Consider the following 18,674-nt stretch of genomic DNA (forward strand, 5'->3'; position numbering starts at 1 on the left):
GCTTATTCTGGCATCCAGTCGACCGTAAATATGGTGGATACTGTCCTGGGATACGTTATGCCACGCGTGGTCGACCTATTCACGTCGTTCTGTAAGAATTGTTGGTTGACGAGCCGCACGAGTCATTTCTCATCCCATCATGTCCCACACAGCGTCATTGGAGACAAGCCTGGAGATCGTGTTGGCCACGGAAGTTACTGCACGACTTGTAGAGCACGTTGAGTTGCATGGGCAGTATTTGGGCGAGCATTATCTTGTTGGTACAACACATCACCCTCCGGTTGCAAGCATGGCAAAAGAATGGGTCTAACAATATTATGCACGTACCGCGTGCTGCTTACCGTCTCCTCCAGAAACACCGAAAGTCAGCGAGAATTGCAGCTCATCGCAGCCCGGACCATAAGACCTGGGACGGGGTCAGTGTATCTTGTACGAATGCACTCTACGAAACGGCTCTCACCAGATCTATGTCGTACACGCAAACAACTACCACTTGGCTGCAGGCAGAATCTGCTTTCATTGCTGAAGACCATGGCACCCAATTCCACCTTCCAAGTGATCCTCTGTCGGCACCAGTCGAGCCGTGTACGTCGATGTTGTGGCGTGGGTGGAACACGGGCTAGAGCCATGCGTGCCAGTAGTTCCAGTGCTAATGAGTGATTCGTAACAGTTCGTGTTGACACGTATGGGCTCACGAACCCTCTTGTCTGTCCTGTGGTAGCTGCACAATCTGCCACTGCTGCCCTTACAATACGACAATCTTGGTGGACGTCTGTGCTGAGTGTACGTCCAGAACTTCGTCTGCAGATGTGAGAATGTTCACGAGACCATTGGTACCAGCATCGTTGCACAACTGACGCAGCACGTCCAATTTGTGTGGCAATTCTCCGAAAGGACCATCTCGTCACTGGGAATTCCACAATCTGACCGCTTTCAAACTCACTGAGTTGGCTGTTGGAAACAGAAGTGCGTCTCTGTGGCACGGTTGCCTGTTTGCTTCACACGTTTGCACCACGCTGTGCCTTCTGGCTGTGAGCATTCCCTATTAAAGGGTAGACACAGATGGTGCTCTAGTAGCCATGCCACTACGCTATATATATAGTATAATGGGCAGGGGCACTATGAATATAGTGCGGGACAATAAATTGGGAATGTAGGCCCCAAGTGAGGCGTGCCAGAGATAAGTATCTGCAGTCGCACTATCCTCTGTGTCCTCCGTGGCTCAGATGGATAGAGCGTCTGCCATGTAAGCAGGAGATTCTGGGTTCGACTCCCGGTCGGGGCACACATTTCAACTGTCCCCGTTGATGTATATCAACGCCTGTATGCAGCTAGGGGTATTCATTTTATTGTAACTACGCTATCTGTTGGTGGACGACGTTGAAACCACTGCCAGTACTTCTACTATTCCAGGTGGCATCGTCTTTCCAGGTGCACTATTTTTTTTCCCAGCAGAGTGTATACATAATCTATAAATTACTTACCAGCGGTATTTACACTGACCAAATGAGTAGACGACGTCGATGGGTGTTGTGTCCACGTTGAAAATGCAGCTGCCTACGTGTTTCGTTTCTCACTACGAACAAGAGGGCGGGCGCAAAGGGCGATTACCGCCGTGGGATGCAAGTACTACTTCTGGCGCCAAGAGAAGTCGGAGGCAGTCAGTGAGCGAGAGTGGGGCAGAAGTTGAAACAATGAAAATTCAGAAAACAGCAGTGTGGCAATAATAATATAACAGCGGAAGCCAAGCCCTGACTGTTTTTTAAATACACAGCTGGAGCCTGCCCTGAAACGTCTCGTTAGTTCGTTGCCTGATCGAGACCTCTTGGCACTCCGTATTCAAACTTTCTTGGTTACCACCATCGGTCCGTTCAGTAACGCGTTTCGGAACTTTCAGGTACTCGACCGTTAATTGAGTATGGAAAAAAAGGACCTCGAAGGAATTATCCGAATGGGACGGAAATCCGTAGATGTGATGCACTGTACAGACAAACAAATTACAATTTAAGAAAGCTTTCTTGTAACTTAAACATTGATTTTCGTCGGCTCCTTCTTTAGCAACGTTCAACCCAGGCATATACTTAACGCTAACCACTAATGCCTCAGATTGCAGCATTGGTGCAGCACTGGCCCGCAAATATCCTAACGGGGCAGAACGGTCCGTTTCACGTACATCTCTACACTAACAAGTTTCACATGATCACCAGTTACAAGCCCCTCACTTCGCTATTGGGTCCCCACTCGAAACTTCCCGATAAGGTTGCACAGCGGCTGCAGTGCTGGGTATTGTCCCCTAGTAACTATAAATACAAGATCTATTACAGGCTCATCATGCAGCATTCAAACACAAACGCACTTTTCTGCTTGACATGTGATCCATGTACAGACTCTGAAAGCCACAAAAGCCTTGTTTTGCCTTTGACAGTGACACAACCTCGAAGAATTCCCAATTAAGGGTGCAAAGTAACAATACCAACAGGGTATGATCCATTGCTCTGTAGAGTGTTGGCTGCTGTATAGCGAGGTAGGCCGGAGCACCTGCCTAAGGCCATAGACCCAGCATGGCATTCACTACAACACCAGCTTACCGCAACCGATGGTGCCTCATTATTAGCCACAGACAAATCTGAACAGTGGATGGTAACTCTGCCCCTGCATATTGAAGCTCCTCCACATCGAAAGTTGAAGGATGTGGAGCAGCAACGAAGGCAATAGCGCGGCATCATGTTTACTGGGCTGCTGTTGACGCTGCCATAGAACATATGGTCCAGATCTGCAAGACCTGCACCCACAATAATTCAGCCCCAGCGCAGCATTTTAACCCTTGGCCCCGCCTTCACCACCCAATAATTCAGCCCCAGCGCAGCATTTTAACCCTTGGCCCCGCCTTCACCACCCCTAGCAAAAAGAATGCATTGATTCTGCAGAACGAGTCTGAGGAACAATGCGACTGTCAGTCGATGATGCTGTACCCAACTTCCCACATGGGGCATAGATGGCTTTCACCTATACATCAGCTACTATCTGCACCCTCTCCATTCGAACCAGAGGGGCGCCTTCCACCCTGGTTTACGCCACGACCCTCATTTCATGGATACTGTGTTTCAGGAATTTTGTATACACAACAGTACTGAGCACCTAAGTTCACCGTCAAACTCTGAAGCGAAGCAGATGGTCAAGATCTACAAAATGCTGATACGCAAGATAATGACAGCGACTGGCTCTGAGGAATACTCACCATCTTCTTTGCAGTGTGCTAGTGTACCCTTGTAAATAAACGCAGTCCAGCAAAAATTGCACATGAACACATCCTGTTTGACCTGCTGCGCCTGACTCAGCGATCCCACCGCCCATTACCGATCGGCTCCCAAGTATGGACCGATATCTCCGCGTAGGACTCCACAAACGATGCAAGGTGTCGTCGTCGGCTATAGGGGACGACAAATATTGGAGATTGAGACCGATCAGGAGTGAATATCCAAGCATGAAAATCAGTTCTGACCATAACGAGACGTAGCTAACCCCCTCCCCCGTGCAGCCAACTGACGTGAGTCACGCAGCCACCCTCAGTACAAGCGTTCCCAGCAGTGTGCCTTCCACCACTACAACAACCTCTGCACTCGTTTTATGCGCCAACAGGTGATCGACAACGACCAGTGATAGGAGATAATGTAGGTGGACCCCCTACTACCACCTAATCCACTTTCAGCTCCCACCAACATCTGAGAAACCCTCTCCAAGCATTTGGCAGAGCTTGGGCATACCTGTATTGAGGCTTCCATGGAAGCCAAACCATTGCTGCCATGCATACCAAAGCCGGCCGGTGTGGCCGTGCGGTTCTAGGCGCTTCATTCTGGAACCACGTGACCACTACGGTCGCAGGTTCGAATCCTGCCTAGGGCATGGATGTGTGTGATGTCCTTAGGTTAGTTAGGTTTAAGTAGTTCTAAGTTATAGGGGACTGATGACCTCAGCTGTTAAGTCCCATAGTGCTCAGAGCCATTTTAACCATGCATACGAATGTTGGTACCCACTCCCATGCTGGCAGAACAATGCAGCACACCAGAAACAATCGATCGGTTGACAATTCCACAGACAGCATCGACATATAACCCGGCCGATCACGACGAGGAACTGCAGCGAAAGGCTTTGGCGTAAATTCTAGCACCACCACCCCCACTTCTCGACGAAATCCGGACAGGCTGGAACAGTTCCAGCCCTACACGCCAATTAAAGAGGGGAGGGGTTTAGTATTCGTATTTCCCGTCCAGCCTGAGTATCGATTTGGAGGGAAAGTCAGAGACACTCAGTCTCCATAGAATAGTCCCAGCTCCCTCCCATGAAGGACACTGCTGCCACAGGAATGTCACATGGGCCCACCTACTGAGGCAAGAGTGACTGTAAATACCACTGCCCCATACTTGTTCCTCAGTTCCTTGCTATTCCCTGAAGCCTTCGACACACGCCTTTGATAGTAGATTGATTGACCTTGCCTTTGTTTATGGTTTTCGATTCATATCCTCGGTCTGTTTTGCACTTTCTTATGACTTTCGATACTATTTTGGACTTAGCTTCTACCCAGCCGTTCACTTTGTTATCCCCATCGTCATCGACCACACGAGCCACCAATTTCCTCCACCGATCACAGTGTGACTGCCAATGCGTTTATTCATAAACCATGTTCTTGCTACACAGTGAAAGATATATAAGTGACTAATATTTTGTATAGTGAGCTTACTTTGACCGCATCTCATTGAAACTACTGCTGGGGTAATACTGACAAAGACTGTTGATCATGACATGCTGTCATCATAATCATCAGATCAAACATTTTAGTGAAAGCTTCGCTTACTGAGTCTGTCGTGCAGTAGCTCCCTTATCATCGTCGCCTGTCTTATTGTCTTGTGATGCATCGTCGACACCCATTCTGAAACAAGAAAATACTGTTATTAATCATCAGATCTTTAAAGTGAATGTAACTGTAAAGTTCTTAATCACTTTCTGCTGTATTTCTAAATCTGTTTAGGTGCAGAAAGGCACAGTGATCGGGAACGTGTTCTTATTCAAACGTTTCTTGCATAAAAAGTGCTAGAATTACGATCTGAAACGGCTCTATTAAGTTATTTCCATAAACATTTATCGGCTGAGCTATCTGAACAGGCCTTCTGGCCGGGGCGAAACTCCAATGTGCCAATACTTCATCTCTGTTATTCTAAGCATCACAAACCCTTTACTGTATCTCTTGGAATAGCAGAAGAAATTTACTGGCAACTTGAATCTGAGTAAAAGTACACAGTCCATAATGCATAATCAGATGATGGAGGCAGCAAGAGCAAAGGTCGAGATTGGAGCACCTATCAGACTCGCACTTCCACTTGTAACAATAGAATTTTTATGCTGCACTTGGACCCACATCACGTAGTTATGTAGTTAGTCACATGTATCAGAGATCATTTGAATGATTCTTTTATACATGGCTGTGGAACGAGTCAGTTTACAGGGTGTGTATAAATGACTAGCGTTAACATTGATGAACAATTTATTTTTTTTAGTCTTACACAACTACATTAAAAAAAGCCTTTTCTTAAAAAAACTGACTAACAATTTTGAAGTAGAAATTCTTCAGTGAAATAGAATGAGTTGTCCATGAGAAATGATTTTAAGATAGATTTGCTGCCTGTCAGACATTTTAGGTTATTAGCCAAAAGAGCAAAAAATTTCTTGATCTACTGACAGCTTTAAAGATGGGTAACAAAGGTCATTTTTCCCTCTAGTGCTGCAGGTATGGACATACTCTTCCTCTAAAATTGTGATGGATTATTTATGACGAAATTCATTCGCGAAAATATGTATTGTGACGGCGCAGTTAAAGTGCCTACCTCCTTGAAAAGGTACTTACAGGACGTCCCTGGGTAAACAACACGCATTATTTTCGCTGCTCTCTTTTGTGCAATCAGTACTTTCTTTCTAGATTAGTTACCACAGAAAATTATTCCATAAGACATTACTGAGTAAAAGTACACCAAACATGTAAGGAGATTGATTCGTTTGTTTCCAAGATTAGCAATTATATGAAGGGCAAAACTAGCTGAACGTAATTGTTTGAGAAGCTCAGTAACATGCTTCTTCCAGTTCCGGTTTTCATCAATATGTATAACCAAAAATTGGGAGCATTCTCTCCTATTTAGAGACTCCTGCTCATGTGTTACATCAGTTGTTGGTATGACGCTATTTATTGGTACAGAACTGATATAGTCTCTTTTCTCAAAATTTTGGGAGAGTCCATTTTCAAACAACCACTTAATAATTATTTGGGAAACGTGGTTAACAATCTCATCTGCGGCTTTTCTTCCTATCGAGATTTATTATAACACTAATGATGTCAGCAAAAAGTACCAGTTCTGCTTGTTGAATGCTAAATAGAAGGTAATTCACATATATAACGAAAAGCAGTGGACCCAAATTGAACCCTGTAGGACTCCTTTCCCCAGTCACTAAAATGTTCTACACCTTCAACATTGTTTGAATTATTCACCAGAACATGTTTGTTAAGTATGATTCAAACCAGCTGCGCATAAAACCATCAGTTCCATAAAACTCGAGTTCCTTTAAGAAAGTAACATGATCTACACAATCATACACCTTGGAAAGATTCCAAAAAATACCAACTACCGATATTTTATGGACCCTAAACTGTGTTATGCTATGTAAAATGTTTCTACTTAAGTGTGGGAATACTCTTGAGTACATTACTTTTTCGAATATTTTGAAAAAAGACGATAGCTGTTAAGTATCTCTTGCTGTCTTTCTTATGAAAAGGTTTAACAACTGCATATTTTAACCTGTATGAGAAAAATCCATGTGGCATTGATGCAACGCATGTATCACTATGGAGATTCCTTTTGAAGTTGGAACAACTTTTCAGAGTTCTGTTTGAAATTTAATGAACACCACCTGAGCTTTTGTTTCTTAGAATCTGTATAATTCTATTAATTTCAGTATATGACGTTGATGCAAGTTCTCGTTTCTTACAGTTTTGTGGAATGACATTTTTAATATTTTCTCTTGCTTCTTCAACACCCTATTTTTGCTGCTACATTTAGAAACTGATCGTTAAAAGTACTCACAGCTTGTGAACTATCCCTCACAACATGGCCATTTAGTTTAGTTTAATTGTTGTGGTATTTTACACACTGACTGGCTGTCAAGTCTCCCATTTGGCAATATACTATATAGTTTTAATCTTATTTATTCCTGTCAGGATGTACGTTCTTTTGGACATTTTAATGACTTTCCTTAAAATAATATAATATTTTTTGTAGTATGCAAGTAATGTCAGACGTTGACTTCCTCTGGCCTTTATATAAATTACTGTCTTCCTCCAGATTTTAATTCCCTCAGGTAATCACGGCTTACTTGTTTTTTTAATGGATCTTCTGGACATGTTTTTGGGAAAGCAACTTTCAAATTTTGATACTTACAATGAATTAAGTTGAAATTGAAGTTAGCATCTCTTTCTAGGTATACCTCATCCTATGCTACACGTTCTGTTCTGACTTACTCTTAAAACAATGTATCCTGTTCTCATTACTAAAACCTCACTGTTCACACTGTATGCGGTGACGTTGCATTTATTAAGTTTAACGAAATATCAGTTTGTTGGAGCATTTACAGGGGGATCGTAAATGAAGGAATTAGGTGTATCAGCCTCTGATGTAATTTCATAACTGGTTATCGAAACGAATTTGGTTACGACACTCAACAACGAACTCTTTGACCCTATTCAACATTTATATTAAGTGTATTCCATTTTTTTGTTGTGCATAAAACATATTTATGAGAACATCACAATATCGCCGTTTGCTTGCTGATTCCGATGATGTCATGCAATTCTTCCGAAATTTATTTTAAGAATCCTGAGAGAAATGCATGTTTCGAACATTGTAATCAGTTTACTACGTTATCCATATTCTGATACCGTGAGTTGAGGATTGAAAAGGGCTGAAAACTTTAATATAATAATAAGTATCATTGTGAACCAACTCATTTGTTTCGACTTGACACAGCTATTGTGCAGCATTGAAATTCAGTTGAAGACTGTTTTGAAAAGTAATATTTGTTTAGCATATGCTGGACGACAAAAGATCATCTTTTACCCATACAACTGCACTCCAATTTCATCAGCTGATTAAATATTACTAAAACATAAATCATAATATTAAGTCTACCGCAACTTTGAAAATAATACAGATTCACAAAATCTAAGACCAATTTTGGAATCAGCAGAAAAATTCCTTTAAGATGAGTGTCTTTACAGACAAATTCTCAATCGTTTTAAATTCCGTATTAAGTTCACTTATTTTATTTGGCTAAGATGGTAACCAGGTTTGAGGAAATAATAATGGACTCAAGTATGGTAGCCACCATTTAATATGCATTCAAACAAACTTAATATGCAACAGAAAAATTCTTTTACGTTAGTACTAATGTAAGTTAAAATAGCGCTAAAGTTTAGGTGTATACTGCAGTTCGTGATAACACATCCCTTACACTGGTGCGGAGAGGGAGATCTTCACAAACGCTTTTGCTAGACGCCAAGCGTCACGTGAAATTGAGTTGGTGTTGTGGCAGGTCACGCGGACCTACAGTACTTTTAACTGTAGAGAATGACAATCAAGTGTGGTTTGGCAACTATGTTTGGTGGCATCGATAGCCGAAATCGACATCGACCGGTAACTCGATGTTCGATACAATGAATGAGTGGGTCTCTTGGGAGGAATGATTGTCTTTGACTTTCTGTTCTCGCTATTGCCTTGTGTGTCGTTTGTTCTGGCCTCAAGTGTTCTCTCATTATTTTGCGTATATTCATATCAATAAAATGCGTAATTCGTAGCAACTGTATTCAGACATTATTCTACAAGCTCACCAACACTGAGTTCTCACAAGTACATAAACATTTCCAATTTCACTCGTGAGTTTCTTTTGTTGGTTGTTTATGAAATACATACTTAGCTATGACGACATATTTTTATTTATCAGTATTTACGTTGCACATAATTACAAAAACATGACAGCAGAAACGAATTTCGAGACCAGAGACCTGCAATCGGCTACAGCCATTACATTAATCACATTATGTTGATGAAATCCACAAGTTGAATTTGTGGCGTGCTACACTAAACGAGGGCCAGACTTTATTTTCGTCAAACCCAAGCATAGCCAGCGGCACAAAAAGCATGAATGTAGATTACGTCACAATAATTTATTTTCACAAAATGCTGTATTTAGACCGTGGCTATCGAATTCCGGTTACCCTGTACAAAACACCGTTCAAAGCAATCAATGTCCTTCACCACTGCTACTGAAACAATGAAAATAATAATATGCTCTTTGTATATGTGAAAAAGTCTCCCGTTTATTACCAGGCTTTTTACCACGTGTTACAGTAAGACCAACGGAGAATTTTAACCCATTAAGTACCAGTGTCCTATTTTGAGGACAGAACACATATCTATTTATAAATACACAATAAATTATTAATTTGTAACTATTACTGCTCTACGTCATTTGTTGATGCTTTTTATAACAACTGTATGCTTACAGGAAATTAAAAGCAATAAATCCTACCATTAATTGATTATTGAATACTAAGGCACACTTTTCGTTATTACAGGTATTTACCTTATCGGCAATTTAGTAATATCTGAAATATGTGGCAAAGACCTTTTTGCGATTATTTATAGTCAACAATATGTCTTTTAAACTCCTTGCATTGTTAGCTCAATTGGAGCTATATTCATTGTTTTCCATTGTTATAAAATTTGTTGTACTGGAAATAGGACACTGGGACTTGGTGTTATCATTTCAGTTATTTGTACTGCTGCACGTTCGCATATGAAACTCTGTTACTGCTGATGTATTTTCTTTTTAGAACGTGGTAATTTTACCAGATTTTGTTTCTGAGGTAAGTAACGACCCCTCTTATATATATATATATATATATATATATATATATATATATATATATATTACAGGATATGAAGTTACTTTGAAATTTACGGTGTATTATGTAAGTATATTTATGAATATGTTACCCATTAGTAAATAATACAGTTCCAGATGGACAGTTTATCCGAGGCAAGCCTACTAGATTTGACTATAAGTTGTGGTCTCTTTGTGGAGCAAGTGGCTACCGTTTCAAATTTGATTTATACTGTGGAAAGGATCCAGAAGATACTGCAAGGGATGACCTACTATTCAGATCAAGAATAGTTCTAAACATGTTGGACTGCATTGAAAAACCCAAGAATCACTGTGTGTACTTTGACAATTTCTTCACTAGTAGAGATCTTCTGGTTCATCTGAGAAATTTGGGTTTTCGAGCAACTGGGACTGTCAGAGAGAATCGAGTCGGTAACTGTCCACTACTGAGCAGCAACGAACTGAAAAAGACAGTTCGAGGAAACTATGACTACCAGTTCGACAGGAATGGTGAAGACTTATTTGTTCGATGGCACGACAACAGATGCGTTACAATTGGTACAAATTTTGACCAAGTTGAACCTTTGGGAGCAGCTACACGGTACAGTAGACAAGCAAGTAAGAAGACCCAAGTGCAACAACCTGCCGTTTTGAAGTCGTATAACGCGTACATGGGAGGTGTTTACCACCATGACTGGTTAGTTGGAAAATATGCGACGGTAATTAGAGGGAAAAAATGGTACTGGGTCCTATTACACGTTTGCTGGAAATGGCCCTCTTAAATGCCTGATTCTTCTACAGACTAGTACACGGGAAAAATGCACAGGATTTACTGGATTTCAGACTTGCTGTTACAGTTACATACCTGAAACTGGACACTAGAAAACCGAATATTGGACGTCCAATGGAATACCCATCAAGTCAGTTGAGAGAGATACCAGACATCAGGTTTGGTGGAATTGGTCATATGATTGACAAAAGAAGCACGCAAAGAAGATGTGTAAGAGCTAAATGCAACGGGAAACCAAAAACATATTGTGTTAAATGTCGTGTAACACTGTGTGTGAAGTGTTTTGTACCATTTCATAAGGAATAAATAGTTAAGACTTGAATACAGTTTAGTATGGTATACGATACTGTTAGATCCCAGTGTCCTATTTTGAGGACGGCCTTTATATCAGCATGTATAAATACTCTTTGGCTATTTTTGTACTTATTGTGGTTCATACACTATGTACATTATAAAAGCAATAAAAAACTCAATTTAAAAAAAATTAATTTGGGACTTGATGAGTTAAGACAAACTGTGAGACAGTGCGTCTGGAAAAAATGCTCTGTATAATTTCTGAGCTGTTGTTAGAAGTGGTTAAAGTATCTGCCGTGTGGACAGTCTGCATTCAAAAAGTGCATCCAAACCCCTTCTTATTTCTCCTCGTCAATAGGCACATTTTTGGCATCAACGAATCACTATTATTGTCGTCAGACAATGCAAAGATCACAGTTTTTTCCTTACACGCACTACAAGCAATCCACTCGCCTGGCGACGAGAACAGCCGCAGGGTAATGGCTTCCTGCGATAAGCGAAGTACGAGGTGTGGCTAGAAAAAAACCGGACTAGTACTGATGAAACAATAAAACGAATGCAATAAGGCTGAAAGTCGCGTGGCCTGTCACGTGACTCCTGCTCCGCCTACTGCTCGAGTTTCATCTGCCTCCTGCACTCAGTCTGCCCGTGGCGTCTGTTTTAAGTAGTTGACGTTTCGTCTGTGCGTCGGAAAATGTTGAGTGTACAGAAAGAACAGCGTGTTAACATCAAATTTTGTTTCAAACTAGGAAAATCTGCAAGTGAAACGTTTGTAATGTTACAACAAGTGTACGGCGATGATTGTTTATCGCGAACACAAGTGTTTGAGTGGTTTAAACGATTTAAAGATGGCCGCGAAGACACCAGTGATGACACTCGCACTGGCAGACCATTGTCAGCAAAAACTGATGCAAACATTGAAGAAATCGGTAAACTTGTTCGACAAGATCGCCGTTTAACAATCAGAGCAGTGTCTGAATTAACAGGAGTTGACTTGTTGTCTTGTCGAACAAGTTTACCGATTTTTTCAATGTTTGCATCAGTTTTTGCTGACAATGGTCTGCCAGTGCGAGTGTCATCACTGGTGTCTTTGCGGCCATCTTTAAATCGTTTAAACCACTCAAACACTTGTGTTCGCGATAAACAATCATCGCCGTACACTTGTTGTAACATTACAAACGTTTCACTTGCAGATTTTCCTAGTTTGAAACAAAATTTGATGTTAACACGCTGTTCTTTCTGTACACTCAACATTTTCCGACGCACAGACAAAACGTCAACTACTTAAAACAGACGCCACGGGCAGACTGAGTGCAGGAGGCAGATGAAACTCGAGCAGTAGGCGGAGCGAGAGTCACGTGACAGGCCACGCGACTTTCAGCCTTATTGCATTCGTTTTATTGTTTCACCAGTACTAGTCCGGTTTTTTTCTAGCCACACCTCGTATACGCGCGACCGAGATTCAGCGTAACCGAGACAAGGCTCCGGTGAGGAACAAGCAGTGATGTGCCAGCAGCGGGGCCGCAGCCCAACGCCAACGTGCAGTGCACTAAGCACCTACACCGGCTTGTAGAGAACGCAGAAACAGAGTTATTGATTATAACGGCTTCTCAGTCTAAGAATTGTGAGACGTGGCAGCGGCGTGTCATTTCTCTATCCACGCTCATTTCTGAACGTAATAATATGTAATCTCATAAACTGAGCTGATGCATAAATTATTGTATAATGGGCTGTAAAATATGTAGCAGCAAATTTGCAATTTACTGACACAATCTGCATCTAAATCGAACTTCCGTTCGTTTGCTGTGGAATGAATCCAGCAGAAAAACAGAATAAATGGGAACGCAAGGCAGGCAGTTTGGCCACTTTCATGCAAAGAGACGAGCAGCAGTGACAAGAGGAGCAAGGCCGCTAATGTGGGCAGAGAGACAAAAGCGGCGTCTCGAATGTTCTAGAAGGTTGGCACAGGGATACTTTTGCCGAAACTCAAAAGTACGAAGCAGTTTTTTGGGGGGAGACACCCCTTGGCCGCAGCAGAATGGACCCAAACCTGTCCTTGAAATGGTGGAAATACTGAATAGTCCGTCAGTAAAAATACTGTTTGGATATGAAATGCAGGGTGTTCAAAAACAGTGTCGAATACTTTGAGAGGTGATAGTACTCATCGAAACAAGAAAAATAGCTCCAATAACCATGGGTCTGGAAATACATACTGTCTGAAATAAGTCCAGTAAACATGGGTCCTGCAATTCATACTTTTTGCGATAAACGCGTGTTCACAAGAGATCTTTCAACGTGGCCTCTATTCATGACAGTGCACCCCTGTGCCCACCGCCATAAGAAATGACGCGCCCTTCGACGTTCAAGTGTATCCGGTTATTGTACATGTTGGCAAGCACTGAAGAAGCGATGTAGCGTAGACCAATTCCTTCAAGTGTCCCCATAACCAAAAGTCTAGGGCATGGAGATCTGTGGAACGAGCAGACCAAGGTATGTCCCCGCCCCCGCCCCCCTCCCCTCCATCCCCCCCCCCTACCCCCGCGCACCCAACCAGTTCAGCGGTCCTGAGATGTCTACATTAGATATTCGCGCACCCTGACACGAAAGTGTGCTTATGCGCCAACATTTGTAGTCGTTGCTGCAATGACACAACCTCCAACAAGATAGAAAATACACTACTGGCCATTAAAATTGCTACACCAAGAAGAAATGCAGATGATAAACGGGTATTCATTGGACAAATATATTATACTATAACTGACATGTAACTGCATTTTCACGCAATTTGGGTGTATAGATCCTGAGAAATCAGTACCCAGAACAACCACCTCTGGCCGTAATAACGGGCTTGGTACGCCTGGGAATTGAGTCAAACAGAGCTTGGATGGCGTGTACAGGTACAGCTGGCCATGCAGCTTCAACACGATACCACAGTTCATCAAGAGTAGTGGAGGAGGAGGAGGAGGAGGAGATTAGTGTTTAACGTCCCGTCGACAACGAGGTCATTAGAGACGGAGCGCAAGCTCGGGTGAGGGAAGGATGGGGAAGGAAAACGGCCGTGCCCTTTCAAAGGAACCGTCCCGGCATTTGCATGAAGCGATTTAGGGAAATCACGGAAAACCTAAATCAGGATGGCCGGAGACGGGATTGGACCGTCGTCCTCACGAATGCGAGTCCAGTGTGCTAATCAAGAGTAATGACTGGCGTATTGTGACGAGTCAGTTGCTCGGCCACCATTGACCAGACGCTTTTAATTGGTGAGAGATCTGGAGAATGTGCTGGCCAGGGCAGCAGTCGAACATTTTCTGTATCCAGAAAGGCCCGTACAGGATCTGCAACATGCAGTCGAGCATTACCCTGCCAAAATGTACGGTTTCGCAGGGATCAAATGAAGGGTAGAGTCACGGGTCGTAACACATCTGAAATGTAACGTCCACGGTTCAAAGTGCCGTCAATGCAAACTGCGAACAAGAGGTGACCGAGACGTGTAACCAATGGCACCCCATACCATCACGCCGAGTGATACGCCAGTATGGCGATGACGAATACACGCTTCCAATGTGCGTTCACCGCGATGTCGCCAAACACGGATGCGATCATCATGATGCTGTAAACAGAACCTGGATTCATCCGAAAAAATGACGTTTTGCCATTCGTGCACCCAGGTTCGTCGTTGAGTGCACCATCTCAGGCTCTCCCGTCTGTGATGCAGCGTCAAGGGTAACCGCAGTCATGGTCTTCTAGCTGATAGTCCATGCTGCTGCAAAACGCGTCGTCGAACTGTTCGTGTAGATGGTTGTTGTCTTGCAAACGTCCCCATCTGTTGACTCAAGGATCGAGACGTGGCTGCACGATCCGTTACAGCCATGCGGATAGGATGCCTGTCTTCTCGACGGCTAGTGATACGAGGCCGTTGGGATCCAGCACGGCGTTCCGTATTACCCTCCTGAACCCACCGATTCCATATTCTGCTAACAGTCATTGGATCTCGACCAACGCGAGCAGTAATGTCGCGATAGATAAACCGCCGTTTGGGATTAGCCACTCGGTCTCAGGCGCTGCAGTGCGGCTGGTCCCGGAGGAGCTTCGAGTCTTCCCTCGGGCATGGGTGTGTTTGTTTGTCCTTAGGATAATTTAGGTTAAATAGTGTGTAAGCTTAGGGACTGATGACCTTAGCAGTTAAGTCCCATAAGATTTCACACACATTTGAACATTTTTGTACGATAAACCGCAATCGCGATAGGCTACAATCCGACCTTTATCAAAGTCGGAAACGTGATGGTACGCATTTCTCCTCCTTACACGAAGCATCACAACAATGTTTTACCAGGCAACGCTGTCAACTGCTGTTGTGTATGAGAAATCAAACTTTCCTCACGTCAGCACATTGTAGGTGTCGCCACAGGCGCCAACCTTTTATGAATGCTCTGAAAAGCTAATCATTTGCATATCGCAGCATCTTCTCCCTGTCGGTTAAATTTCGTATCTGTAGCACGTCATCTTCGTGGTGTAGCAATTTTTATGGCCAGTAGTGTACATTAATGAGAAAGTCCAGATAATGCGTCCCGGTTAACCTTTGCGGAAGCACATATGGCCCTATTAATATATCGCCAAATACGCCCGCACATAAAGTGATTGAGAAATGGTGTTGATGCCCTCTTCCCTGAGAAGTGGTGTTGATGCCCTATTCGCTGATTTTCTTGGGGATTTACATTTGCCCATATATGCTGGTTTGAAAATTCACAACACCAACTCTTGTGAACCCTGCCCCATCGGTAAATAAAGTCTTGGATGTGAACAGTGGATCTGCGGCCCACTTGAGCAACAGCCATTGACAGAACCGCCGTCTGCCATGATGATCCTGTGGCCTTCGGGCCCGAACGCGCTGTGGATGATATGGGCACAGCACTTGCCATAAAGTACCCTCAGATAAAAGAGTGAGGCAGGCCTTCTACTGCTTCTAATCGTCGCACATTTTTCCAGAGTTTTCTTCCTTCGAAAGTTTCACGCTCCTCCTTATCAGGCGTGCGGACTGTGCGGGGCCTTCCACAGTTAGTCTTCCGAGGTGCAATGGTTCCTGTGTCCCTCAGACACTAGAGAAGTCTTCCGAGCAGGTTATCGGAGGACACCCTGTGCTGTGGGTATTTTTCAGCGTAGAGGGCATGGGCTCGCAGACTACTTCCGTTTGCTAAATCATAGCAGAATATCATATACGCCGTTTCACTTGTCGAGTAGCAGGCTCCGTTGATAGCAAGTGGTGGAAGAGATAAAAAGTAAATATACTACACCATTTGTACATACAAACAGAGCAATAACAGTAAACATATAAGTGACTCCGCGTCTGGAACAAGATAAAACACCGTGATACGTACACAGGATTGACAGTACCATATGATAAGGCACACAAACATGACAAAAACTAACGTAGCGTACAACACGACTCAAACCACACAACTGACTGCAAAAAATGGTTCAAATGGCTCTGAGCACTATGGGACTTAACATCAGAGGTCATCAGTCCCCTAGAACTTAGAACTACGTAAATCTAACTAATCTAAGGCCATCACACACATCCATGCCCGAGGCAGGATTCGAACCTGCGACCGTGGCGGTCGCGCGGTTCCAGACTGAAGCACCTAGAACCGCTCGGCCACATCGGCCGGCAACTGACTGCAGACCACCTATTGGTAACTAGAGCACTGTAAGATAGGATAATACCCTGCCGACACACTTGAAGAAGCGTCAATGCAACGACTGTGCTAATATGTGCAACGTAGCATCGCGTAGCCCTTCCTATAATCATGTGTTTACCTCGGAAAGTACGCGTTTCCGGACCCACGTTTATTGGACTTATTTTTCTTGTTTCGATGAGTACTGCCGACTCTCAAAGTATTCGGGAATTTTTTTCAACACCCTGTATATTGGGATGGTGCATAAGTTCGTAGCGTTGTCCCGTAAATTTAATAACACAACAAATAAACGTAAGACAGACTCCAGTCATCAGTAATGTAGCCTCCTTCACTATTTAGAGTAGCCTGCCAACACTTCGATTCCGCAACTGTAGAAACACGTGATTTTGAGGCGAAGAATTCTCCGAACCATCCGGAAAGGAAGTTCATCGAAGGTTGTTCGATAGAGAGCGGGAAAGTTGAGAATCTGAGCACCCAAGATGATGTGAATCAGGTAGGTGTGGAATGACTTCCCAACCCATTCGTGTACTATGTTTTTGTCACTCTGGCGGAAACCGGGTGGGCACTGTCGTGGAGTATAAAGAACTCGTTTCTTGTCACCAGTAACGATGTAGGATAGAAATGGTCCGTGTTGTTCACGAGCCAATTGACGACGAGCAAGCAGAGATGCATATATGATCATCAGCTGATTTTTACGATTTTCGCTTAGAGCATTCAGTACCCAAAAAACACCCGATTTTTGAACCTTGCCAATTGCACGCAAATATCGCACTATGGTGGAAGATCACAGTTCATCACATTTGTCAGTTCTAGAGTACACTGACGTGGCTCATTGTGGATGAATATGTTTAAAAGATCTTCATCAAACCCCGAAGGTCTTCTTGAACGTGGAGTGTCACTACTGTCAAAACACTGCGCAAATGACGTAGGAAATGACTTTGATCTATGTACAAAAATGTTATTTTGAGTGGTGTCAGTGACTGCAGACTTACACGTAGCTAGCTCAGAAGAACAAAGCTTTGCCGTTCCACCGCGTCATGGTTCTACAATGCACTGGTAAGTAGGACTAAGCTCACTATGCCCGACCGGTTGGCCGTGCGGTCTAACGCACGGCTTTCCGGGCGGGGAGGAGCGCCTGGTCCCCGGCACGAATCCGACCGGCGGATTTGTGTCGAGGTCCGGTGAGCCGGCCAGTCTGTGGATGGTTTTTAGGCGGTTTTCCATCTGCCTCGGCGAATGCGGGCTGGTTCCCCTTATTCCGCCTCAGTTACACTATGTCGGCGATTGCTGCGCAAACAAGTTCTCCACGTATGCGTACACCACCATTACTCTACCACGCAAACATAGGGGTTACACTCGTCTGGTGTGAGATGTTACCTGGGGCGGGGGGGAGGGGGGGGGCACCGGGGGCCGAACAGCACAATAACGCTGGGTTCGGTGTGGGGCGGCGGAGGGGTGAAGTGGACTGCGGTAGTCGTCGTGGGGTTGCGGACCACTGCGGCTGCGGCGGGGACGGAGCCTCTCCGTCGTTTCTAGGTCTCCGGTTAACATACAATACAATACAATATAAGCTCACTATCTTGCTGCATACGTCTCAGTGCTGGGTAGCTAATCGCCTATGGCATTATGCTCACAACTGAATGGGTAAACGTAATAGTTGTGGAGACTCTTACTGTGAATAGTGTTAACTAATGTCTCAGTTATCCTGGCATTTAGCGTATAACGGCCCGTGGGGCAAAATATTTTGAACAGGTGCCGTTGAATGCTTGGGTATAATGCTCGCCTGTTGTTTTATCTCACACTGGGGTTGCTAATTTTGTAGAGAGTATGCTGGAGAGACGATTTTTTGGAACCAGTGGCTCCTGTGAAGGCTCTTTGAAACCTGTTGTGACACGCATATCTCTCCGATTTTGAATATT

General features: G+C 43.7%; 1 protein-coding gene across 1 annotated transcript in view; it reads right to left on the reverse strand.

The window, feature by feature from the left end:
* LOC126458264 (vesicular glutamate transporter 2-like) overlaps positions 1-18,674 on the reverse strand; it is a 175,961-nt gene that overhangs the window by 81,612 nt on the left and 75,675 nt on the right. Inside the window, exon 2 of the mRNA XM_050095188.1 lies at positions 4,853-4,927. Coding sequence (XP_049951145.1) covers positions 4,853-4,926 — 74 coding nt within the window. The 5' untranslated portion in view covers position 4,927. The remainder of the gene's footprint in view (positions 1-4,852; positions 4,928-18,674) is intronic.

This window comes from Schistocerca serialis, chromosome 2, assembly GCF_023864345.2.
Source record: "Schistocerca serialis cubense isolate TAMUIC-IGC-003099 chromosome 2, iqSchSeri2.2, whole genome shotgun sequence".
Classification (NCBI taxonomy): Eukaryota; Metazoa; Arthropoda; class Insecta; order Orthoptera; family Acrididae; genus Schistocerca; species Schistocerca serialis.